The sequence below is a fragment of the Tauraco erythrolophus genome, chromosome 7, assembly GCF_009769465.1.
Source record: "Tauraco erythrolophus isolate bTauEry1 chromosome 7, bTauEry1.pri, whole genome shotgun sequence".
NCBI lineage: Eukaryota > Metazoa > Chordata > Aves > Musophagiformes > Musophagidae > Tauraco > Tauraco erythrolophus.
Window position 1 is genome coordinate 40054774 of NC_141471.1, and position 25689 is coordinate 40080462.

A 25689-nucleotide genomic window follows, 5' to 3' on the forward strand; every position below is an offset into this window, starting at 1 on the left:
TGGATCTAATTGGACTCATCAGCTCCCGCTCGCCGCGAGTTCCGGAGAAGCCCCGGCGACGGGCCGAGGTCGTCTCCCTGGCGGTGCCCGCGGGTGACAGCACGGCGGGCAGGAACCACCGCTGGGCCGCCGCCCCCCGCCCTTCCTGCGCGCCCCGGCCGCCGCTGCCCCCCCCGGCGCGGCCCGTTTGATGAGCACGGGCGCGGCCGCCGGGCAGGGCGCGGGACCCTGACGGGAGGGATAGGAGGGCCGGCGGCGCGTCGGGAGCTGCTGTCCGGTGCGAGCACCGCTGCGCCGACCCCGAGGGTGGAGAGGAGCAGAGGGCGCAGGATGCGGCCAGGCGCGGGAGCCCCGAGGACCGGGGCACCAAGGACCGGGCTTTTCAGTGTTAGCCCGCAGCGTCTGCGCGGGGAGGCGGCGTGCGCAGGAATCCGCTGATAAACGCCGGGCGAGGGAAGGGGCCGGCCGCCGCCGGGGCGGGCGGGCGCGGGTCCTGCCCTCCGGCGGAGCGCCCCCGAGCTGCCGGAGCGGGGTGCTGGCGGCGGGGCCGCCAATCCGCGCGGGGCCGGCCCCTGTGATTGGCAGCGGAGGGGGGGGGGCCAGCCCGGCTCGCTTCGCTCTGCCTTCCCCGGAGAGTTTCCCAGCGGGGGCGGCAGGGGCTGCCTGTACCCTCGGCGCTGCCGGCGTTTCCCCCTCGGGGCTCTCGCCGAGCATTGAGCCGGGGGAGGCGGCGGCGGCGGCGGCAGTAGAGAGCGAGGGAAACAAGCACATGAATCAGTTTCTCTCTGTATCCGGCTCCGGGCAGAGGCGGCGACCATAGCGGGGAGGAGGGGAGAGGGGGAAAAAGCGGCTACCGCAGCGGCAGCGGCGGGGCTCCCCTTCCCACCTTGCCGCCGAGGTGGGTAGCAGGGGCGCAGCGTGCGGGAGGGGGCCGGCTGCGGGGTGGCGGCACCGCGGGTAGCGGCTCGGGAGGGTGTGAGGGCTGGGGGTGCCGCCGCCCGGGCCGCGGCTGTAGCCGCCGTGAGGCGGCTGGATGTCGGCAGGCAGCGGGGAGAGGGAGAAAAGTTGCCGATGGCGCCCGGGAGGGTGCCCCGTGGGGCGGCGGCGTTACTCGTGTCCTGCCGTTTCTCGCCGTCGCGCGTGGCCGGAGAGGGGCTGCGGCGGGTCGTCCCCGCTGTGCGTGGGACGGGCTTTCCCCCGGGCTGGGGCCGCAAGGTTTGGGGTGTGTTGTTCTCCAAGTTCTCTTTTCGCTCCCGCTTCGCTGCTCTGCGACTGTGGGTTTCACGGTACGGGTGAAAACACCGCCATCAGCGTCTCTCTTGCTTTCCCGGTCGAGCAGCCCGAACGGCGCAGTTCCTCCGCTCCCCCTCAGACCTTCCGCCCTCCAAGCTCCCGGAGCGGGCAGCGGTCGGGGCGGGCCGGCCCCTCTCCCCGGCGGCGGGGCTGCGCTCCGCGCGCGCTCGGTTCCCGCGCGGCGCTGCCGTCGTGCCGCGCGGCCCCCCGCCGCGCTGCGCCGCGCCGCACCAGACCCGCCGGGTCGCGCGTGCGACTGGCGCGGCGCCGCGCGGAGACCTCGCGCGGCCCTTCCCCTCCCACGCGCGCCCGCGGCCGCGCGCGCGTGTGTGCGCGCAGGGGAGCGCGCGGCGGTGTAACGCTCCCCCGCCCGCCGCCGCCGCGTGCGAGGGCAGCGCTGTCACGTTTCGCTCCTTTTCCCTCCGCAGGTGCTCGCCGGGACGCGACCGAGACGAGACGCTCGTCCCCCCCGGCCCGGAGCTGCGCGGCCCCCGCTGCCCGATGCGTGGAGGGGAGAGACTTTTGCTCAAAATCCCCCGGTCGTAAATCTGCGGAAAGCGGAAGAAGAGCCGCTGCCGAGCAGCTGCCGGAGGAGGGGAGGGGGACAGCAATATTGTTTCTGCTGTAGGCAGGGAGGCTGATGGCGGAGTTTGGCAGCGGCGGCGGCACCGGCGGCGGGGGGCTCCCTTCCTCCCCGGGGCCGGTCCAAGGGAAGGTGGCCTTCAAGGCAGGAGATGGGGAAGGAGGAGGCGGAGGCGGAGGTGGCGGTGGCGGCGGGCGATCCCGCTTTGACAGTGCGGGCAGCCGCGTCTCCAACGGGGACTGTGCCCTGGCGGGAGCCGGCGAGGAACCGGGATCAGCTCCTCCCGCCAGCCCGGAGAGCAGCAGCAAAGAGAAAGGATTTTCCACCAGTCAGCAACGAGAAGGCAAAACCGGCATCCCCCGGAGGAGCAGCATAATTAAGGTAAGAGCACTCGCTCCTCCCCACGGGGGTCTTGGCTCTTTCCGTGTGACAGAGGCAGGGAGATGCGGGCAATAGATTCGGCTCGCAGAGCCTTGGCTCTAGATGAAAGGACAGGCGATAGGCGGCTTTTCTAATTTTCTTTCTTTTTGTTTTTTTTCCCCTGTGGTGAGGGGACTTGGTTTTTCCTTTGTCAGAAGTGGACAACGGTGAGACGACGGCTTTATACACATGCACGCTTGGGGGCTGGGAGGGCACCGTGTTTTGAGGTTTATTAAAACAGAAGGCTCTAACTCCTGTTGGAGAAGGCGAGAGAAACTAGCTGGCTTGTGAAAAGATAACATGGGCACCAGCCTGGCAGGGAAAGACATGGATTACACAGTATCCCTGTTATTTGGGATGCACCTGTGCAGAGCAATTTTGTGGCTCCATTGGCTTGTGCGTGTGACAGGCACACAGCAGGTGATGAGGGATTCGGCATCTCATTGGGCTGGGGGTGGGAGAAGGTAGAATAGGGAGCATTTTTCCCGGAGAAAGTGACAGCTTGTTTAACAGTAGGCTGTGTTGTACTTCACCTATAGAAACATTTTTATTTATACTTAGCTCTGCGTATTCTGAAGGCAAACGTTTTGACTTGAAAAGTAGGAGGAGCATCAATGATAGAATATATATCAGTGGAAAAAGGAATTGGAAGGTTTATTTTCATACAATTATTTATACAAATATAGCTGCTCTCTTTTCTTAAATCTGTGGTTCCTGAGAGATGACGCTTTGTCTTGGGTGAGCTTTCCCAACTGCAGTGAAAAGGTTGAGCGAACACCGATAAATTACTTCATTGGTATAACGACTGTTGTAGCTGTAAAATAAAGCACAACTTCAAGTACTTGAGAACTGAATTTAATCAAGATCAGCTGGATTTGTTGTCTTGGATATTTATATGCCCCCAAAATCAGCGTATGAAGTTCCGTTGGCTGGATGATAGAAAAAGGTGTGGAAATTCAATACTAGTAGTGTATCTCAAGTTGTGTTACCGTCTCCTGGACCTTGTATAAAAACCAAGGGGAGAGCAAGGGCAGTCAGCAGTGGAACACATCTGACAGCCTGCACCCACCCTTCCTGTTCGAGCAGCGATGCTGGGTGTGTACGTTTGTGTATGTGTGTTAAAGAAATTACAACAATAGACAAGGGGCAACTGAGCTTGGTTTTGGAATAACTTAATATTTACTGGGTTTGCCAGTGGTTTTCTTACAGGTCTGATATTTCCTAACACTGTTTTATTTCTTCTGTGGTAGCCCAAGAAAGATACTAGCGTGTTTGCAGTCTTTATCATGCCATCATACTACTTCGTAGTGTATGATTTCATTATACATCATACAGTATGTGCCTGCTGCGTTCAGCAGTTCACAGGTAGTTTGAATCTGCTTGCGTAGGTGTCTAGTTTTCGACATGAAACCTTTTGGAAAATCTGGCATGAATAGTAAACCTTAAGATGCTTCTTGTTGTCTGCTCTTGTCAGAGCAAAAGTCTGTGCAAGAGAGTGGAAAAAGTAAAATGTAATCTATTTCTGGAAAATGTTCCTGGAGTTTTAGTAACTTACATCAATGGTGTAAAACTGCTCGTAAAGGATATATGGAGTAACCTCAGGAAACAAGTCTGTGTCATGTAGATGCGGATTTCCTACCTTCATGCAAAACGCAACATTGTTGATCTGTAAAATGTACATTTATGGAATGTCTAATACTTTAAATGTTTCACCTGCTGATTACTGTGTAGGCTTTTGAGTCACAAACAGAAAATTGATGATTGAAGAATAGTTCCATTTGAGATTAAATTCCTTAGAACTGCATGTTTATGCATGAAAATCAGGAGCACAGACATGTATTTTATTTTGGTTTTAGTCTGTGCTTCCATTGGATGTCTATTTTCATAACTCTTCTCAGAGCAGTTGCTGCCTTTTTTTCCTTTCCTTTCTTACTTACAGACTGTTCTTTTTTTTTTTTTTTTAACAAGTTCCATATTTTTTTTTTTTCTCTTTCTATTTATTTTGTGTGCCTGCATAATTTTGACTTTTTCTTTCTTGTTTGGTACAAGAGGATATACTCTTCAAGGTTGAAGTGTCATCTAGGATGATGACAAGTGATAGGGCCACTATTACTGGAAGAACTAATATGATCTTGGTCCTTTACAGTCGTATATAAGCTGCATTTAGGCTGAAAGTGTTAAAGACTGTTCCCTTATTTGTAGCAATTTTTATGGCATAGCCTATCTCATTGCTTACCTTTGCTGAACCAAATTTGAGAGCTAGGGACTGCATATGTGTGTTTATAGAGACTATTTCACTGTTCATTTCTTACTCTCTGTGTTTATGAGATTCTGATTTTTCAGAGATGATAGTGCCAAGACATTGTGCATTCATGGGATTTAGGGGTCTTCAGATACCGCATTTGTGAACTAATTTATGTACCACTTAATTGTATATAGTGGGTTTTTTTTGGTCACTATTTTGTTTTTCCATAATGTTTTCCTTCATGCAACTAGCTATGGTTTCCTGTCATGTCATTTCCTACAACGGTTCCTATAATATTATGTAAAATGAATTTGCAGTGAGTCCATCTTGCAGTTCAAAGTGGATTTAAGCATCCTGTGAACTTCTCTTAGCTGCTCTGACAGTTGGCAGTGAGCTTGCTGTATTTTTGTGTGAGGTTCCGTCACATCTTTCTTAAAGAGACTCAAGGTGGTAGGAGTTTGAGAATCTTTAAGACAGCAAATGACTTGTGATGCGTATGTTTCCTCAGAGCTGCTTGCTTCCAGGGGACTCCAGTCAACACTGACGGTACCTCACATTTTGTCAAAACTATAGACCTAGACAGAAAGAGATCCAGCAGGATAAATATGTCTTTATTAGGAGAGGTGTTACAGTAATGAAATGAGAAGGGATACACTTAGGAGAGACTGCAGTTATTTAGGAAGACAACAAAGAGAACTAAATGGAGAAAGGTGGCTTGGCATTTGTGAGCAGGAGTGTTCTTATCAACATGTGTCTGGAAGCAAAGTCCAGGTTTTTTTTTTTTTCTGTATATTGTAATACTGACCTTAATGTCAATAAATTTCTTGGCCGATACCTTAAACAAATTTGTATCTCTCTTTTTTTTATTCTGTGTGTAAACTCAAGCTTTCATTTTGTAAAGTCATGCACTTGCTGAGCATTGGCAATTCCTAAGTTCCAAAGTCTGTGAGAAGAGAGGAACCAAATGTAGCAGGTAGATATTCTAGGGTATAATTTTCAGCAGAGCTTTGCTTTTGAAACTAAACATGCTTATATCTGTGTCTTTCTGCTACTGGGGAGTTCTACAGCATATGCATCAAGATATTTTTTTCTTACTAAAATGCCAGCATGCGTTCTTATCTCGTTCAGTCATCTATGATTTCTAGTTCATACTGTATATCTGTTTGTATCAGGTGTACAAAATATGAAACATGGAGAGTGTTATGCAGTATTTTCTACCACTGTGATTGTTTTAAAGGCTTTAATAAAATATTTTGCATTCATGGTAAACTCTAAAGTAGTATTTTCAGTAGATCTAGGTTCTCTGCAGTCCTAAATTACCTTAGCCACAATGACATGTTAGCAAGTCTTCGTGGAGATTCAGGAATAGGTCATAACACGTTCAGCTTCCATGTAAAAGGATATAAAGGAGTTAGGTTGCTGGAGTCAATATAAGGTGTATGAAATGATCTGATTTTGAGCTTTCATATTGGGAAGGAAACCTGTGTAATGATGCTGTTGAGATATTTATTATATGTATTTGTATATGCATTTATGCCCGAGTAATTTTTCAATGTGCTAGATGTTTTCAAGTAAGCTTGATTGAGCAGTCACAGGCTCAGAGGTGCTATGGCTCCTTAAGTTCAAAGAAAACAGCCATGTAGAGCAAAGAAGGACAAAAAACTAGCATGTACTTTCTTTTTCCATGCCTTTTGCCCTTAGAAACAAAATGCTACAGTATGAGCTGAATTCTTAGAGAAGATCCATGTGGAAGAATACATGACTGTCCCAACAGTAGAAGATGCTTTGCTCAGAGCACGTGTTCTAATCAACACCAAAACCAACACCACAGAAAAACCATATATTTAGCAAGCAAGGCTGCGATAGTTGAACTGCTCTTTCGTCTTACCTTGGGCAGGCTTTCAGCTAGGCTACCAAAGCCTAGTTTTTTCTGAGGAGCTGTTTCTGGATTTTTTTGTCGTTTGTTTCTTCTTGTTGATTCATTGTAGATCTATCACATCTCTTTGGTTTGTCAGATAGTATGAGAGATCTGAATGGCTAACTGCAGCTCCATAAATCCTGGAGCTTTCTTTTAAAGGGTGCTTTCTCTTTGATTAGTTGGACTCTCAGCTAGACCATAGAAGCATACCAGCACTTATCAGTGTTTGTATTCCTCCTTCTTCATCTTCTACTACTTACTGTGTACTGGTATCTGGCATCCTAATTTTTAAAAATACAGTCTGTATTTTAAAACAATAGTTAACACCACATAGTAGCTCTTCCTAAATAATATTTTCTGTCATACAAAAGCTGTATGCCTTAGGTATTTGCATATAATACCATATATACAGATACGTTAGACATACCCACTCAGCAGCTGTCATGTGTCTCAGTCCAGTGTCACTGTTAACAAGCAGTAAACTGCCTGATAGGTATGTTGTGGATTGCATTTGGTATATATTTTTATTTGCATTAATATTTTCTTTAGACTACAGTAATCAAAATTTTATTTGAATATATGTAACACAATACATGAAAAAAAAAGTTTGTAGAAATGTATACACAAGGATACTCACTTTACCCAAGTTCAGCATGTAGTTTAGTTAGCTTATGTACTATAGCCCATGGTATTTTTTCCAAAAGATGACTTGGAGCAGGAGCTTAATTTGGATGAATTTAGCTTCTCTGACTTCTCTTCTGGAAGAGCTTATATGTTGATTTCTGTTGACTGAGTAAGGAACTTGGCTAGTGTGAATAATGGCAACTCCTTCACCCCCTCTATCCCCAAATCCTTGGAATATCCACAAAATATGTTCACTCAGTTCAGTGGTGAAAAATCAATTAATGGAATTAAAAAATCTATGAATACCCGATGATATTTTTTCATGCCTATTATCAGAGTTGATCAAAGATATTTGTTTGAACTTTTTTTAAACTAGGAATTAGAGTGGTGATGTCCTACCCATGGCTCACAGACAGCACGATGCTCTCATGATTTGATCATGTTCATGGAAGATTAAAAAATTTAAACTGAGACTGACAGGATAAGTTAATTACGTGGCTTCCTAGCCTTTGCTGGTCCATGGGTGCTATGGACGTTGATCTTTGTGTTATTCCCACTGACTCTATTAAAAAAAACCCTTAAATGAAATTTGCTGATGGTCTACCTTTAAGGGCCAAATTAAGTTATAACATGTATTGTAATACTAGTACATCGATTCTAAAATATTTATCTTTGCACACAAATGTGGGATTGTAGTAAAAATTTAGAAATCTGAATATGAATAGACTAGCAGGTAGATTTTGGGGGAAGAAAGGTGTATAATAATTTATGTTTAACATACATAGAGAAGAGGAAAATATGATGAAAAGCAGCAGCATATGTGTATTGAAGAATGTGTATTTAAAAATAGGGCTGGAAGAGACCTCAAGAGGTCAGTCTACTCTGCTCCACTGCTCTGATACAGGATCAACTGTTAATAAATTTCAGTATGATGCTCTTTGTCTTTTAATCACCTTTTGTTTGTGATCCTTCTCTGCAGAACTGCTGGCTGCTTATTTCTCTTCGTGTATGGGGAAAAGCAATCATCTGGACAGAGTTTAAAAGCTTGTGCTTGTCCTACTGACTGCGTTCTAATTACTTCAGATCATATCTTCAGTTTGTCAGGTTCTTTCTGATTTTAATTTAACATCTCACATGCATGCAACTCTTCCATCTTCACATGAACAGCCAGAACTATGCTCTCATTTCCATCATACGGTGATATATATGTTTTTTATTAAATGATTGTAGTTTAGGAGTTTTAAATGTAAGTTCGAATTCTGTGCTCCGTAGTTAAACTAAAGATCAGTTATTTTTACTCTTTACCACCAAACTGTTGCAGAATCTAGTTCAGAAATATAATTTATGAGAAAATGTCTTTCCTTCTAAATATATTAAAATAATAAACAGTAATTACAAATTTATAAAATACTAGATTGCAGCATTGGCATAAAAAGGGATGCTCTGAAAGGGGCTGGTTGGCTTGTCTTTAAGGAGAGTACGTACCAAATGTTGTCTTTCCCTGTTTTGCAGTTGTGTTTATAAAGACTATCACAACTGTTTTACAGTCGATTTTCACATCTGGCATACCTTTTCAACATGGGGTAGTGCTATCACTGTATTTAGTTCTCCCTGTTGTAGAAGATTATGTGTGGAGTGATCCTTTGGAAGGTTACGTTGCCCATCCTCTTGACTGCAGTACATCTCTCCATTTCTACTAAACTGGTTGGTTTTCAAGAACTGTCAGTATAGACTCCTCTGTCCGTTGCTTCTGAAGAGGAGCATGCCTGAGTTCACCTGCCTCTTCCCTCCTGGACCTTGACCTTGCAAAACATCAATGTTCATGACAGTGAAGAGTGCAATATAGAATGTGACTGGAAATCAGCAGTACTGAGGATCACAGTGTTAACTGGTGCAGCCTTGGGAAAGCTAAACAGATGTGATTCATTTCTGCCTCTCCTGAGATTTCTTTGAATGTTGCTTGACCCTTTGGAATAATTAATAAAATATCCTTTAGTGCTTCTGATTGTATACTATGTACAGGGACAGGGATATTTTCAGATACCAAACGTTCATGTTCTGGAAACTGTCGGGCATAGTTCATAAGCGCAGGCAGACAGGAAGTACTTTTAAACAAACAAACAAACAAAATCCTTTTCAGAGTAGCAGCTGAGAGTTTTATAAAATGAAAAATATAAAATAACAAGGTATTAGGCTGGATTTCCAAATCGACTGTGAAAATATTTACTTTAATAAAATAAACTTATTTGTGAGTTTTGTTTTAGTGTAAGAAATAGGTGCCTTACAAATAGCAGATAATTGATATTACGCGTATTAGTGTCATGACTATCCTAATACCTTTGCTAAAATTGCTGAAAATGGTTTGATATTTCCTCTAAATTATGAGATAATCAGTATTGCAGAAGGAAAATAAGTGCTGCTGTTTTGTTAGAAAGAACTTCCACAGAATTTTCAACTTCTTTGTATGGTTGAGCTTCTGTGGTTACTGTGAAACTTCCCCTTTTTCCTTTTTCCTTTTTCCTTTTTCCTTTTTCCTTTTTCCTTTTTCCTTTTTCCTTTTTCCTTTTTCCTTTTTCCTTTTTCCTTTTTTCCTTTTTCCTTTTTCCTTTTTCCTTTTCCTTTTTTCCTTTTTCCTTTTTCCTTTTTCCTTTTTTCCTTTTTCCTTTTTCCTTTTTCCTTTTTCCTTTTTCCTTTTTCCTTTTTCCTTTTTCCTTTTTCCTTTTTCCTTTTTCCTTTTTCCTTTTTCCTTTTTCCTTTTTCCTTTTTCCTTTTTCCTTTTTCCTTTTTTTTTCCTTTTTCCTTTTTCCTTGCGTTATTATTTTACCTTCACTAAAAAAGACAGAACGTTACAAGGTTCTGCGTGTGCTTTGTTGTGTTAGCATCCGTGTGTGTGAACATATCCCCATCCTTTAGCGCCATTTTTAGTATAGGATAGGAAAGGAAGAATGGTTGTGAAATTCTGCAGCAGCAGGATGGTTTGCATGGGCTTTGTTTCAGGAAACACCTTTTATGGTGGAAAACCCCAGATGCTTCATTACCTAGTTACTGATGACAAAAGTGACATTGTCTGTCAACTGTTTACTCTAACCACATTCCTTAAGATAAAGTGTAAATGACTGATTATTTAAATAAATAAATAAAAATTTCATTGCTTAATTTTTTGCATCATTAAAGCGTAAGTTCGACTAACAGGACAGGAGTTCAGCTCACTCTCAAAGCTTTTGTTTAGATTATTTTCTTCCTACAAGTTATTGTTGGTGTTTTTAGGATAGGCAGTTGTTTACTGAGTTTAGATAACTCCTGTAAATGGTACAGGAGCAATTGTGGGGTTTTTTTTTGAAAAAAAGGCAAGACAGCAACTTTATTTTTATATACTCTACCATGCTTTTTCCTTCAGTAAAGCACAAGCACAATGAATATCTTTCATGTATATATTGTAGAAAAAAATAGTTTCTCAATTGCTGAAATAATACTTACATTCGTTGCAATACTTATGTGTTTAGAAATACATACATTTTTGCTATGTAAGGCAGGAAAAACTCAGTAATAGTTGGAAATAAATCGCTTCAGGAAATAGCCTGAATTAACTGAAATGCATTTTGCCATTTACACAGAATGGTCACTAAATCAGGTTTTTTTAGATATGCTGATAGCAAATTGCTGCAAAAAAGCATTTCCAGTCTGAATCCTGGAGTCAAAGACTAATATTTATGTGAAATGAGAATGTATTTAGTCATGGCACATTGCTACCACATAGTGGAGAAAGCTAGAGCAGACATAAGTAGTTTGGGTTCAGATAGTGTTATGATTATCTTGCTTTTGAAGAACCCCGAAAATCATTTTATGGCTTATTAAGTGTACTTCGTTTGTTAAACTCCAGCTCTCCTTTATGTTCTCTTTGTTCTCCCCAATTGTAGTAGTTGCAGTGATGCATCTCACAACCATTGTTTGAGGTTGACGCTTTCCAGCTTTATTTGTTCCTCATTGTAAATGACACATACTGTGTGCCTCACGCTTGGTCCTTCTTCAGTGAAGGGCCAGCTGGTTTTGGAGTCTGCTCTCAGAGTGGTGGTACAGTGTGAAAGCACTGAGAGCTTTCAGCTGGGGAGGGTTATCTTTGATATTTTGTAGATCTAGAAGTAAGGCTGCAGAAGAATTCTTAGTCTTTTACTATCCTGCTTGGCCTGCTTCTGTTGTATATCACTTTGTCTGTTGCGTCCCCCTGACTGTTTGTCCCTCTCCTCCTTTGGTCTCTCCCTATCCCTCATACAGCTTGGCTTTTCTGCTTCAGCAGCAGAGAGACCACAGACTGGCCATACTCTGCCTTTCTTCTTTAACAGCTGGTGGAGATCCTTCTGTTCCCAGCAAGGTGCTAGAGCAGAGCAGAACTCTGCGTGTGATGTGTGCAGTACTGCGGTGGTTGATGTCTGCTTGTGAATCTCCAGAAAGGAGTGACAAAAAGGGAGTACAGGTGCTAGTGCAAGGCTGTCGACCTTCACGGTGGGTTTAAGTCCCACAGGGTTTGAAGCCTGAACCTATGATGAAGGCTGACTGCACACTTTAGGGTAGATGCATCTGTTCCCCCTCCAGTCTTCAAAAGTTGCCAGCCCCGGTGAACTTAAAGCTGCCCTGGGTGAGACCAAAAGACCGCTTGGCTCATTAGCGTGCCTCCAACAGCGACTGCAATGAGATAGTAGAATAGAAAAAGCCACCTTTCCTAATGTCTGCTCCCAGCCATAAGGGATTTGGAGCTAAGACACCCTTTGTGTTTAATAATCCTTGTGGGTTTTCTCCCAACAGTTGTGAAAGGCCAGTTTGGCTTTTGTAAGCTTTTCACCAGTGTAAGGTCCTGTGGCAGTTTCTTAACTATATGTTCTGTGAGGAGGTCCTTTTCTGCCTGGTTTTACCTGGCAGCTCCTTACTTGTTCGCCTGCTACCCCCTGGTTCTTGTGTTAGAACAGGTAACAAACAATTGGTTTGTACTCACTTTCTCTATTCCACAAACTAGTTGAAAGGTGTTCATCACATTTGCTTTGTGTCATCTTTTTTTTCCAGGCTGACAAAAATTTACTCTACTTAGTTTTTCCATGTATTGAAGCTTTTCTGTGCTTTTTTCATTCTGCTGACCTTTTATGTATTTTTTCCTTCCATTTTATTTTTTTTTTTTCCAGTGCAGGACTAAAATAGTACTCAAAATGTGTGCCAGGCAAATGCGTAAATCCACTATGGCATAATGAAGGTTTAGAAATACTGTGATACTAAGTCGGAATGTAATTTATTTATTTTTAGTATTGTCATCATCAAAGATTTAAATGGTATCACTGTCACTAATTGGCAATGGGAGAGTGCTGTTAAAACCTTTTACTAAATATTTAAAACCTTCTCTTTGAAGAACGGTGTAAGGATGTCTGTGCTGGTGATGATGCTTGTGTTGGAAGTGGCTGACATTAACATCTTTGCAGGAGACTGAAGTTCTGTTAGAAATCTTTTAAAGTGTTATAAAGTCTTTTTATGGTGTTCATGGCACAAAACATCGCTGATTAGCACATCTGGCTTCTAGTTATGGTCGAGTACATTTGTTTGCATAGTAACAGAATAAAATAGCGTGGACATTGATAAAGCTGAAAAATACAGTACTAACAAAAGTGCTTTCATGTTATAATAAGCTGTTAAATATGAAAGAAGGAGGAAGGACATTGTTTTGGTAAACGCAGTCTCATAGTATTTTGGATGTCCTAGAGTTTTGAGTTTTAAAGTTCTCACCTAGCAGTCATATTAATGGATTATTTTAGTCAATCTTTTATTTGATTGGCTTTTATAATGTGTGAGATGCCGTGTCAGAGTCCGGAAGAGCCAAGAAGGCATTTTTAGTCTTGAGGAAACTCACACAAAGTATAACAATGAGTTCAGATAGCTTCCTGAAAATAGAAGAGCATGTAATGTTTCACCTCAGAGAAGAATTCTGCTGAGGATTAAAAAGGTTATTAAATGGTTGCAGTAAACAATGAAGGATAAAAATAACTAGAAGATTTTAGGTCCCGCAAGATTGGTACAACAGCATTATCTTGGAAGGAAATCCCAACACTTTGTCACTTAAACTGTTGAAAATAGAAATGATGTGAGGTGTCTGTTACTGTTAGGATGCTCTTCTGAGTTTTTCTTATCTCCCCTTCCTCCTCGTTTTTTTTTTTTTTTTTTTTTTTTTTTTTAAATTTATTGTTTGAGGAGAGAAATTTGCTTTCAGAACTTCCTGGCTACTCAGAAGGGGAGTAAGATCTGTTAGTCCATTACTGCTCAGTCAGGCTGCTGGGTTGAGACAGGAGAAGACACCTTTGTTATTCCTGAGGATTCCTGAATCCTGCTTTTGTGTGTCCACTTTGTGACAAATTCCAGTGCCTGACTCATAATTTCTGAGCATCACTGTCAGCAGTGTTATCTTTATGTAATTCTTAAGTTTCAAAGCTTCAGATAATTCTACTGGTTTTATAAAAATGTCTGGTTACATGTTATTTTTCTTCTGTTTGACAGTGATACACACTCAGTTGGAGTAACAGGAACAGAATATGACGCGGATTTACATTGTTTTACATGTGAAAATCAATATTTCTGTCCATAAATATTGAACTTAACCTCTCAAAACAGTAGTTTAGGAGTTCCTGCCTTGCCAGGAGAAAATTTGCACTTTTTGTCCTGATAATTACTAATGAATTTTTATATTAACCAGAAATCATAGCTCAAACACATACTTCCAATGTAGTCAGCTATGACGAATACTTTTTTTTTTCTTCTACATCTAATCCCAAATTTAACTCTGTCCTTAGCGGATATATAAAACTTACTATAATAATTTGGGGGAGAGGGAGGTGAGTGGGATATAAAAGGAACCTTGTGATTAAAGTCTTGGCCTCTAAAAATTGATTTGCAAGGTTAACCACTTGCCACAGACCTAAGAATCTTGAATTAGTTTTATTAAAAAAAAAAAAATTAGATTCTAGTGGTATATTTATAGTACAGTCTGCAAACAATCCCTGCATGTATTGGAAATATTCTGAAGTGAATAATTAATTATTGAATTTATTTCAAGTCTTTCTCACTTTTTCTGGTGAATTTAATAAAATTACATTATGGAATACCATCAACTAAATGCATCTTCTGCCAAGAAAACATTCCACCTGGTGATGTAGCATGGTGCCTAATTGTTCACCATCAAATAGCTTTTATATTAATTTGGTAGATGCTCAGAGTACTTTATTAAATGGTACTTGTGGCTGAAATGATGGAGAAATATGAATTTTCTGATGTGTTCTGTTAAAATGCAGCGTAGCTGTTAAATGTTTAAGAAGTTTTTGTATAAAACAAATACAAGTGAAATTATTTAATATATAAAACAGAAACACAGAGCAACATTATGTTTTTCTGTTTGGTTCAGAACCTTCCCCTATCTGTCCCGTCACTAAATTTTGCGGGAGTCAAAATTAATCAGAGTGAAAGCGTCTCCTTGCTTTTTTTTTTTTTCTTCTCACTACTTCAAATATTTAGATTAAAGTTCTGTGTTCTAGAAATGCACACCTCATAACCCTTCCTTATTTTAAAGTTCAGATCTGTACAACTTACAATGGTTGACAGGAATAAGTCATGGACTTCTATTGCAAACTTCTGTTTGCTGCTTTGGTCTTAAGCCAAGTAGGCTGTTGTGTGTGTTTCCTTCTCTATTCCAGGATTTGTCAAAAATATAATACAGAGTGAAATTTGGGTCTGTTGATATAAAAATCTTACGTAATTGTTAACAATGCAGTTGTATGGACCTTCCTCTTTTCACTTGTCTAGAAGACATCACTAACAAACTTTTGGCGGTCCTTGCAGGACAAGGTAAACAGTATTGGTCTTGGACTGATCAGCTGAATATGCACTTTAAAGCCCTTTTAACCTTGCCTGTCCTTGAATTCTGATTGTATTCAGGATAAAACCAGTATTATGGGATATTCCTGTCCGGGAAGTTGACTTGCAATAAGTCCTCATGAAAAGCAGGCTCATAAGCATAGCAGTAATTTCTTCAGCCTTATCCTTGAGCTTTTTGGGACTCCCCAGCTAAATTTTCTTCTCTTGTTGATCCCCCAGTTGCTTTAGACAGTGCATACCCTTTTGCTTGCTTACTGTAATGAAACCCTTTGAGATAAAGTGTACAAAATACATGTTTTGCATTTCTGTTATGCTTACCTACAGTACTGTGTAACCTTAACATTCAAAAATCACAAGCCAAGTCTTCAGACCCTGATTTTCTTTAAAATCACAAGACATGAAAATTAATATATTGGTTCCTTCAGTGGTCTTTTGTCTCGAGCCATTCTGCATGTGCACTATATTTTACAATATATTTTATCCACTTGCTGTGTTGATAACAGGAGTCAGATGCTCACAAACCTATTTAACTGTTTATGAAAATTTCTCTAGGGGGAGAGAAATTAGGATAAACAGTTCTACAAAATTCCCAAAACTTATAACCAGTTGCAGAAATCTGAGAACCTCAAGTATACTAATTTAAAAAAAAAAAAAAAAAGTTCTGTTAGTTAAAAATTTTTAAAATGCTGTTCTTGACAGGCAAAACTTCAGAAAAAAGACTGAGGCCTCAATTCAAAGCTCTTAATTTTTTATACTAGAAAGGAAAAAAAAAAAGTTCTGTATTGGTTCAGGCCAGCACCTTGGCAGGAATTTAAATCTGAGTCCAAGGTTTCTGAAACCAGAGGCTTGAGAATGTTTGCAGGTTTAAGGGCTAGTAATGAAGGGGAAATACAATGATTTCGCAGATACCTGGGACATAAGTCATAGTTACAATGTTTAAAGGAGTTACTTGAAAAACATAGCTGTACATAGGATAACAAACAGAAGGAGATGAGATGTGTTAAGTGTTAGTGTTGCGCATGTTCCTTGTTGCTATGTAGTAGGGCAGTTTTTGAGAGCCAGTGAAAAAAATAATGGATTTCTGGTTGTGGATCAGGATGAGTTTTATGGCAAGAATAATGTAACTGAATGAGACAAAATAAGTTTTTGAGTCCTTTACCTACAACTTTGGTAGCTCATAAATGATTTCAGCATAGTATCGCACTGTGGAAAGCTACACTTACTAGTATTTGGTGGTAGTGGTGTGTGTTTGTTTGTTTTGTTTTCTGAGATGCCAGTTAATTTCTTACTGGAAAGCGTCTTGAGAGATCTCGTTGTGAGAGGCAGTTGTTGAGCAGCAGCAAAATCCCTCTGTGACTTGTCAAATAATCTTCTCTCAGCATTACAGTGTATGAAATCAATGTGACTTTTCTTAACCCTACTTCTGGAAGTACCATTCTTTTTATGATGGCTGTGAGTTTGTAAGATTGATTCTTAATATAGGTGGAATAAAAATTTTGTGTCTAATGTATTTTTCTTTTGTTTCCACCCTGCTTTTGATGAAAGTGATGGTCATCCCAGGGAGGAAGCTGCATTTTGCCTTCAGTGTTCCAGTGGGAAAACGAACAGGACTGCCATTTTTGCACCTGCTGCGTTGAGGAGAGAGGCAAAACTTTAGAAAAAATAACTATGTTTGGACTTCTGTCTTAAATTGCACTACTGCTCAGGAGTAAGAAACGTTCTCATTCGACCATGTTTATGTTGATGATATAGGAGAATTCTCTTCACTATGTCTGTGGTCATTCTGTGAGTTACACTAGCTGCAGTTCTGTGAGGCAGAAATTATGCTGCTTGAAACTTCCTCATTTCCATCCCTGTTGTTGTTGTAGCTTGCCAAACTCATTATTTGTTTTAAATCAGCAATGAAAAGCCATTTCTGCTTGCCTCCAGGAAATCTTTGTTTTAGTGTAATTTGTTACTGCAAAACATGATAAGAAATGGACTAAAACTGTAGGAGACTTTGGATCAAAACTGTTACTGAAAAATGTATGTATCTCACGTTTTACGTTTTCTTTCAGTGTTCACAACAAGTGGCTGAGAGAAGGTGACACCTGCTAGAATTTTATAACCCTGTTTTGTTTACCTGTCAGAATAAAAACAAAAAGTCTGATTTTAAGCTATAACTTCAACTATGAATACTAGAAAAAATTCAAAGTTTATGGGCATCTTTTCTCCACTTTTTCCTTGACCACATTATTTTGAGATTCCTTACTAAAGGTATTTGCTATGCTCAGCTTTCCACAATCTGTTTTCCTCCAGTTATTGCAAAGCTTATTAGGGATGAGAAAGCTGTTTGCCCTTGTATATTATAAAGAAACAAGGTGTTAGAAATCAATGTAAGGGACAGAACCATGATCAAGAAAATGTTTCTTAACAAATACCTTGGAGACAAATGTGGCAAGTTTTCAAATGAAATAAACTTTAGATGCAAAAAGCTGTCTTTTAAGGTGGCATCATATAACTCCATCGCTTTTATAATTCCATCCACACATTACCTTTTTTTTTGTGTGTGTGTATGGGTGTTTGAAGCTGTGGGAAGTCTCTCGTCTGGCCTACCTGTTAGCTGAGTTCTAGTAGTTGACCTGTGTTGGTAGCTAAGAACAATAAAAATATAAGTGTAGTTTTATTTTTTCTACTATATGCATAAAATTATTTTATTATATATGGTTCTTTTTCTCATAGCATGCATGTTCGTTTTGTATCACTTCGTGTTTTTGAAACTTTTTCTTTTAAAAGGTAGTAGTATAAAGTTATTGTCATTTTCTTGGGCCAAACTTGTAAGCTTGTTCTATTTAGTTCAATGTGCAGGATTAATTGAATAGAATGCTTTTATTTTGGTGGACATTCGTATTTTATAGGGAAGACCAATTTACCAGAGAAACAAAATATCCTATTTAATATAAGTATCATTGAATCAAAGTTTTGGTTTTAAAGATATTTGTTCCTGATTCATAGGAATGTTCTTGATTCCCAGGATCCATTGGAAGGGCCAGATGTGTGAATAAAACAGAATTCTGCTTGCATTTAAAATTGTCCATATAAATTTGATTGCAGAGATATTTAAAATATTTCTTATTTAATTTAAGACTAGTTAAAAATACTAGTTACTCTTCAGGTTTATTTTGTGGCTTGGAGGTGATTAACTACACGGGAAGAGAATGTTGTGTTGCTGTGGTGTTCCAAACAGGCCAACTGGCTTCTGGTCCATAGTGAGACCAGTTTGCTGTTCCAAGTTTGTATTGTTAAAAAACCACACCACAAAGCAAGTCAGATCATTAAGGGAGAGTGTTTATAGAAATGGAAAAGAGAAAGGTGCAGAGTGTTGGAGTTGCACATTTCTTGTGTTAGGGTTTTTCTACATCTGATTTTGCTTTACACTTTGATACAGCCAAGGAGAAAGGAAATGGAAAGTCACTCAAAACTACCTTATTTATTCTTCTTCTCTTGGGGCCAGCTACAGGTGTGGTAGTAGGATTCTTGCCATAAGCAAAAGTAGCTTCGTGAGTTGTTGCAAAGGCTAAGTTCCTCAGTAAAACTCACTTCCATCTAGCCAGTATACCTGTTGGAATATAAAAGCTGTTAAACTGGCAGTTAGCAGCTGCTCTGTTGCAGTGGTGTGCAAGTGGCAAAGCAAGCATAGTGGTGCAACAATCTCCATCATTTGAAAAGTATCAGAGACTTAAAAACTGGAATATAAATTAGTTGTTTAGTCTCAAACACACATCTCTCTTTTTTTTCTTTTTTTTTTAAGCCTTTTTCAGTTTTCTGTTAGGAATAGCCTTTCTGCATCTAGCCCATCATCCTGTCTCCAGTGAGACTGGGCATGCAGAACAGTGCTTGAATGCTGACTCTGAGAAGCATGCAAGGAAGACAAAGCTGAAGGTCATCTAGGTAAAGGATAAGCAACAGGACAAAATAAACTGATGAGTGAGCGCCCACTGAATAGGTACTAGACGGGGACAAGCTGCTCAGAAAAGTACAGGGAGTGGAGTTGCGTGGCTTGGCAAAGGCTATACTCTTACTAACAAGAGAAAAAGACAACTCAGTGCTGAATGTCCAGGCTGCTCTGTTCCTGCTCCACAAGCACTGGTTGGATTCTAGCACAGAGAAGGACAAGGTACCAAAGTACCACACTGGAGCTCCTCCAACAACCCAGGAGCATCACAACAAGGTCAACTGAAGGATACGGTCATGCTAGGACCAGTGCAGCTGTCACTGCTGCCTTTGCCTCCTGGGCTGCTTTGCCCTTGAGCTGTTGTCTGCAGTCAAGGCTGCCAGCCTTGGAAAGCTGAGTGAGAGCTGCAGCAAAGCAACTTTGTGAAGCCAAGCATCCAGCTGTGCGGCCTCTCCACCTCTGTGGAGTTTGAGGCCTCAGGGAGGTTTCCAGGTGCTGTAACAGCCTCTCAAACTCTGCAGCACTTGGGAGCAAGGACAGCATCCGTCATTGTCTCAGAAACCTCAGTGTGGAGGAAGGAGAAGACAGGCAGTGAAGCCTTGGTCTGTGCTTTGACTTTCATAATAAAAAAGTACCAATGGTGTCCCCCTCCCTGGCTTTTTGCAGAGAGAAGTGCAAGGATGAAGTAAATAGTGTATCATTGTCCCTCAGTATTGACCTAGTGTTTTTCAGTGACCTATTGCTTAAGGGTTTTCTGAGTCACATGTGGTATTCTCATATTTAATATGGATGATTAATGTAGATACATATGAATGTTTCTACATTTAAAAGACAGGTTTTGCTCCTATTCTTTTTCCAAGTTTCTTTTTGAACTCTTTGGCGACTGTAGCACATCCTATGGCTCAGAGATCCATAACTTAAATGTGTTTGTAAGGAAAAGGTACTTTCTCTTCTTTGTTTTGAATCTACCATATGTTGGTTAAATTTTTTGTCTCCTTAATGCTTTTTATGGGGTGAGATGGTGAGCAATCATTCCTTATTCATGTACTTTATTTCACTTTTTAATTAATATTCTAATGCCACGTTTGCTCTCCTCTGAAGTAGTCATGTATGATGTATAACTTAAAAGATTTCTTCAGATCTTGGAATCATATTTTTAACATAACAGCTGACCAGTCTACTTGGAAAGAATTTAAGTATTTTATTAATAATGTGCTCTGTCCCTCAGCCTCTTTTTCCTCAGTATGTGAAAGTATCTTGGCCACACCAGGAATCTCATTGCATAGGGATCTTGTGATATATGTTGGCAGAGGTAGTTTATCTGATTTAACTGTAAGCCACCTTTCACCTGTAGCAGAATTCTTCCATGCTAGCAGCTTATTCTGACTTCGTGAACTTGTGTGCTGGTAGGAATTTCCCACTGGTAGTCTTTGTTACATTGAGTTTCTGAAACATTTGTCACATCAACATCCTTGTTTAAGGTTCAGCATTCCTGTTTCTCTATGTTGTTTGTCTGCATTGTTTAAATGTCTCTGTTCTGTTTTGTTGTCATTCACTATAGAAGTGTAGTCACTTTCGATCCTCTCTTATTTGAGTAACAGTGTTACTGTGGTTCTTCCACAAAGGATTCATCATCTTAAACTGTGTGCTATTCAATCCTTAATGGCTCTTCTCAGCTACTAAAATTTAAAAGGTCACAGCAAAGTATTTAATTAAATTGCTGGCACTGTTCTTTTTTGGGTTAGATGAAGCCTTCTACCAGTACGTGAGCACTCTGTTTCTTCTAGTTTTGGCAAATCTGCTTGGAATCATTCTTTCCAGAATTAGCCTCTTGAGGGAGGTCATAGAATCATAGAATGGTTTGGTTTGGAAGGGACCCTAAAGATCATCTAGTTCCAACCCCCCTACCACAGGCAGTAACACCTTCTCCTAGATCAGGTTGCCCAAAGCCCCATCCAACCTGGCCTTGAACACTTCCAGGGATGGGGCATCCACAGCTTCTCTGGGCAACCTGTTCGAGTGCCTCACCACTCTCAGAGTGAAGAATTTCTCCCTTAGATCTAGTCTAAATCTACCCTCTTTCAGTTTAAAGCCATTACCTCTTGTCCTATCACTACACACTCTTGTAACAAGTCCCTCTCCAGCTTTCTTGTAAGCTTCCTTTAAGAACTGAAAGGCTGCTAGAAGGTCTCCCCAGAGCCTTCTCCCAGGCTGAACAATCCCAACACTCTCAGCCTGTCTTCATAGGCGAGGTGCTTCAGCCCTCGGATCATCTTGGTGGCCCTCCTCCAGACTTGCTCTAACAGATCCATGTCCTTCTTATGTTGGGGACCCCAGAGCTGAACGCTGTACTGCAGGTGGGGTCTCACGAGAGCAGAGTAGAGGGGCAGAATCCGCTCCCTCAACCTGCTGGCCACGCTCCTTTTGATGCAGTCCAGGATATGGTTGGCTTTCTGGGCGGCAAGTGCACATTGCCGGCTCATATTGAGCTTCTCATCCACCAGCACTCTCAAGTCCTTTTCCTCTGTGCTGCTCTCAATCCATTCTCCGCCCAGCTTGTATTTGTGCTTGGGCTTGCCCCGACCCGTGCGGAGAACCTTGCACTTGGCCTTGTTGAACTTGATGAGGTTCTCACAGGCCCACCTCTCCAGTTTGTCAAGGTCCCTCTGGATGGCATCCCTTCCCTCCAGAGTGTTGACCACTCCACATAGCTTGGTGTCATCAGCAGACTTGCTGAGGGGCTTGTCTATGTCACTGACAAAGATGTTAAACAGCGCTGGTCCCAATACTGACCCCTGCAGAATGTCACTCGTCACTAGTCTGCACTTGGACACTGAGCCGTTGACCACAACTCTTTGAGTGTGACCCTCCAGCCAATTCCTTATCCACTGAGTGGTCCATCCATCAAATGCATATATCTGCAATTTAGACACAAGGATGTTGTGCAGGACAGTGTCACATGCTTTGCACAAATCTAGGCAGATGACGTCAGTTGCTCTTCCCTTACTCACCAAAGCTGTAACCTCATCGTAGAAGGCTACCAAATTTGCTCATAGTGAAGCCATGTTGGTTGTCACTAATCATCTCCTTATTTTCCTTGTGCCTTAGCATAGTTTCCAGGAGGATCTGCTCCATGATCTTGCAGGCACAGAAGTGAGACTGACTGGCCTGTAGTTCCCTGAGTCTTCTTTTTTTCCGTTTTTGAAAATGGAGCCTATGTTTCCCCTTTTCCAGTCAGCAGGAGCTTCACTGGACTGTCATGACTTCTCAAGTATGATGAATAGTGGCTTAGCAACTTGGTCTGCCAGTTCCCTCAGGACGCCGTGGGTGCATCTCATCAGATCCCATGGACTTGTGCACCTTCAGGTTCCTTAGATGGTCTTGAACCTCATCTTCTCCTGCAGTGGGCGGCTCTTCAGTTTCCCAGTCCCTTTGTCTTCTGTGACTTTGGTGGTGTGGCTAGAGCACTTGCCAGTGAAGACTGAGGCAAAAAAGTCACCGAGTACCTCAGCCTTCTCCATATCCTGGATAACTAGGTCTCCTGTTTCCTTCTGGAGAGGGCCTGCATTTTCCCTAGTCCTCCTTTTATCACCAGTGTACCTATAGAAGGTTTCCTTGTTGCCCTTGATGTCCCTTGCCAGATCCAATTCTATCAGGCTTTAGCTTTCCTAACCTGATCTCTGGTCACTTGGACAATTTCTCTGTATTCCTCTCATGCTACCTGTCCTTACTTCCACCGTCTGTAGGTTTCCTTTCTGCGTTTGAGTTTGTCCAGGAGCTCCATGTTCATCCATGCAGGCCTCCTGGCATTTCTGCATGACTTCCTCTTTGCTGGGATGCATCGCTCCTGAGCATGGAGGAGATGGTCTTTGAATATTAACCAGCTTTCTGAGGCCTCTCTTCCCTCCAGGGCTTTATCCCATGGAACTCATGAGCAAAGACTCTCGTCTTGCTTTGAGAAAGGTGAGTCTCATCTGGTGCCGGCAAGCCTGATCCTGTGTAGGACCATCCCGTTATTGAAAAACCCAAATTATGGAGATGACACCAGCCACGGAGCCATAGACTAGGCACATCTGTTTCTTCCAGTGTGCCTGCCTGCAACTGGAAGGAGAGGGGAAAAAATAACCTGTGCTCCAGATTCTCTTTCCAACCGACCCAGGGCCCTGAAGTCTCTCTTGATCACCCTTGGACTACGCGTTGCGACTTCATCGCCACCCGTATGGAAGAGCAATAATGGGTAATAGTCCGAGGGCCGTACCAGGCTAGGAATGTCCTAGTGATGTCCTTAACCCGGGCCCCGGGGAGGCATCAGACTTCCCTAAGAGGAGGGTCTGTCCAGCGTATTGGACCTTCTGTTCCCCTCAAAAGGGAGTCACCTACAACTATAACTCGTCTTTTCCTCCTTGTGGAGGTGGTTGTGGTACAGGGAGTGGGCTGTTCTGACCCTGACAACGCCTCTGGGGTAGATGGACCATCATCCATTGATGGGCCTTCCACATCCAGAGCCTCATACCTGCTGTACAGAGGCACCTGGGGAGGTGAGGTGGACAAGAGGGGGGTTCACCTGCCACCTTGAGTGTGGACTTGCCTCTATTCACACCTTTCCTTTAAGCTACTGCCTTCAGCCTGGTGGGGGTAGGATACAGGATCCCTGTGATCTTGTTTTTTTTTTTCTGGTGACTCTTCCTGTTTCTTTCTCAGGGAGGCTAGAGCATGGTTCCACCCATGTGGGTATGAGATATAAATTTTGTATTCTTTTATTTATTCTCCTTCCCTTCCAATCATCTCTTTTACTCATATAAAAAAGAAAACCCTTCTTAGGTATGAAAAAGGTTGGAGTGATTTGATGACTTCTGCGTGTGGGAGAGAGAAAGTTATTTTCTTCATTCTTGATGCCTGTTTCTATTTCCAAGGAGCTCAAGCTGGCCTTTTGTTAACAGAAATTGTTTGCTGGTTGAATCCATTAACAAAGTTCTTGCATTGAACTTAAGATACCTGTGGCTATCTCATGGTAGGTACTGGAATTATTTCTTCATGCTCAGTGGCGGGGCAAATGTGTGTATGAGAGATGAAAATGGCAGAAAACTGTTCAGTGATTTTCTGTAGTGTTCAGTAATATACTGATGGGGATTGATAAAATCCATTTGATCTGGAGAGTCCTTAGCAGGTCAATCTGAATCATTTGGAACTGGAGAATATTCTGCAGATGCAAAAATGATAGTTCTCAGTGTTCATCCCTAAAAGCTGAGGCTACAAGAGAGGATTTCTTCCACATTTCCTGATTAGGATTCAAGCTTTATTGCTGCCATGTTTTTATTACTGATTGAAAGAAAGATCAAAGCTATTTATTATTTTCATGATTTAAAAAAAATGTTACATTTTTTAACTGTAGATCCAAGTTAGAACATAGAATTAAATGCAAACCCCAAAAAGTTAAGGAAGATGACTTTGTAAATCTGGTTGTTTAGAATGGCAGAATCTCTGCCTGAAGGATTGACAGTAATTGTCGTTTTGTTTTCAAGTGGGAATTCTTTTGTTACTTTTGGTACTGGTTGGAGGCTTGGAACTCTGGTTTCTGTCAAGACCTTTGGGAGAAATCTCCTGTTCTCCTAAAGGAAATATGGAAAATGATTAGTTCCTCAGAATATTGTTGGACGCATTTTCTGTCTAGAGTACTAGAAGCCACAGATAATTTGGAAGTAGAATCTAGAAAAAAACAATCTGGACTGTGACTGTTTAGACTAAACAAATGACAGTTTCTGGGATACTCAGAAAAGATTTGGAAACAATTTGGCAACACAGCTGTTGAACAACGTGGTAAAATGTGTCTAACTTAAGAATCTAAAATTATTTCTATGACTTACAGAAGCGTATACAGGTTTAGTAACAAAGTAGTGAGAATACAAACCCAGAAGAAATTGAATTGTTAAGTTTTCTTAGTAAGAAATTTTCATTTTTTTTTGATTGCTCTGAAGCATTTTTCTTGGCTATTTTTTCTCCATATTTTAGATTTTTTTTTTTCTGCCATATATTGATCTTTTAACTACAACAAGGACAATGTTATTAATACCAAGAAGGTGCTAGTGATGATCCTTTTAGCAGAAAACAGATCTGGAAAGAATCTTGAAGTTACCAGGAGTAGTGGGTTGACCTTGGCCAGCAGCCAAGCACCCACACAGCCACTCGCTCACCCTCCCCTCCCACAGCCAGAGGAGAGAGTAGAAATAGCAAAAGCAAGAAAACTCGTGATTCAAGATAAAGGCAGTTTAATAAGCGGAGGAAAGAGGAAAGGAAAACAAGTGATGCAAAGGAAATCACTCATTACCTCCCACAAGCAGACCAGCAAGTTTCCGAGCAACAGTCACCTTGGAGGACAGACTCTCCCCGTCTGCTACTTTTTATTGCTGAGCATGACATTATACAGTATGGAATATCCCTTTGACCAATTTGGGTCGTTTGTCCTGGCTGTATCCCCTCCCAGCTTCTTGTTCACCCCTAGCCTGTTTACTGGAGTGGGGCCAGAGTGAAGGAAAAAAGAGCCTTAACACTGTGCAAGCACTATCCAGCAGCAGCCGAAACATTGATGTGTTATCCACACTGTTTAGTCACAAATCCAAAACACAGCTCCATACAGGCTGCTATGAAGAAATTTAACTCCATCCCAGCTAGACCATAGTTTTCCCATGTCTCAGATTGGCATCATCAGAGTAATACACTTCTCCCACATAAATACATATATGTATGGTTTGGAGTTCTGTGTGTGTATTTTGGTT

At 42.0% G+C, this 25689-nt stretch overlaps 1 protein-coding gene across 1 annotated transcript in view; it reads left to right on the forward strand.

Moving 5' to 3' along the window:
- The first annotated feature begins 1933 nt into the window (after positions 1-1933).
- Positions 1934-25689, forward strand: part of PLCL2 (phospholipase C like 2) — a 108251-nt gene continuing 84495 nt past the window's right edge. The window contains exon 1 of the mRNA XM_086614527.1: positions 1934-2257. Coding sequence (XP_086470653.1) covers positions 1934-2257 — 324 coding nt within the window. The remainder of the gene's footprint in view (positions 2258-25689) is intronic.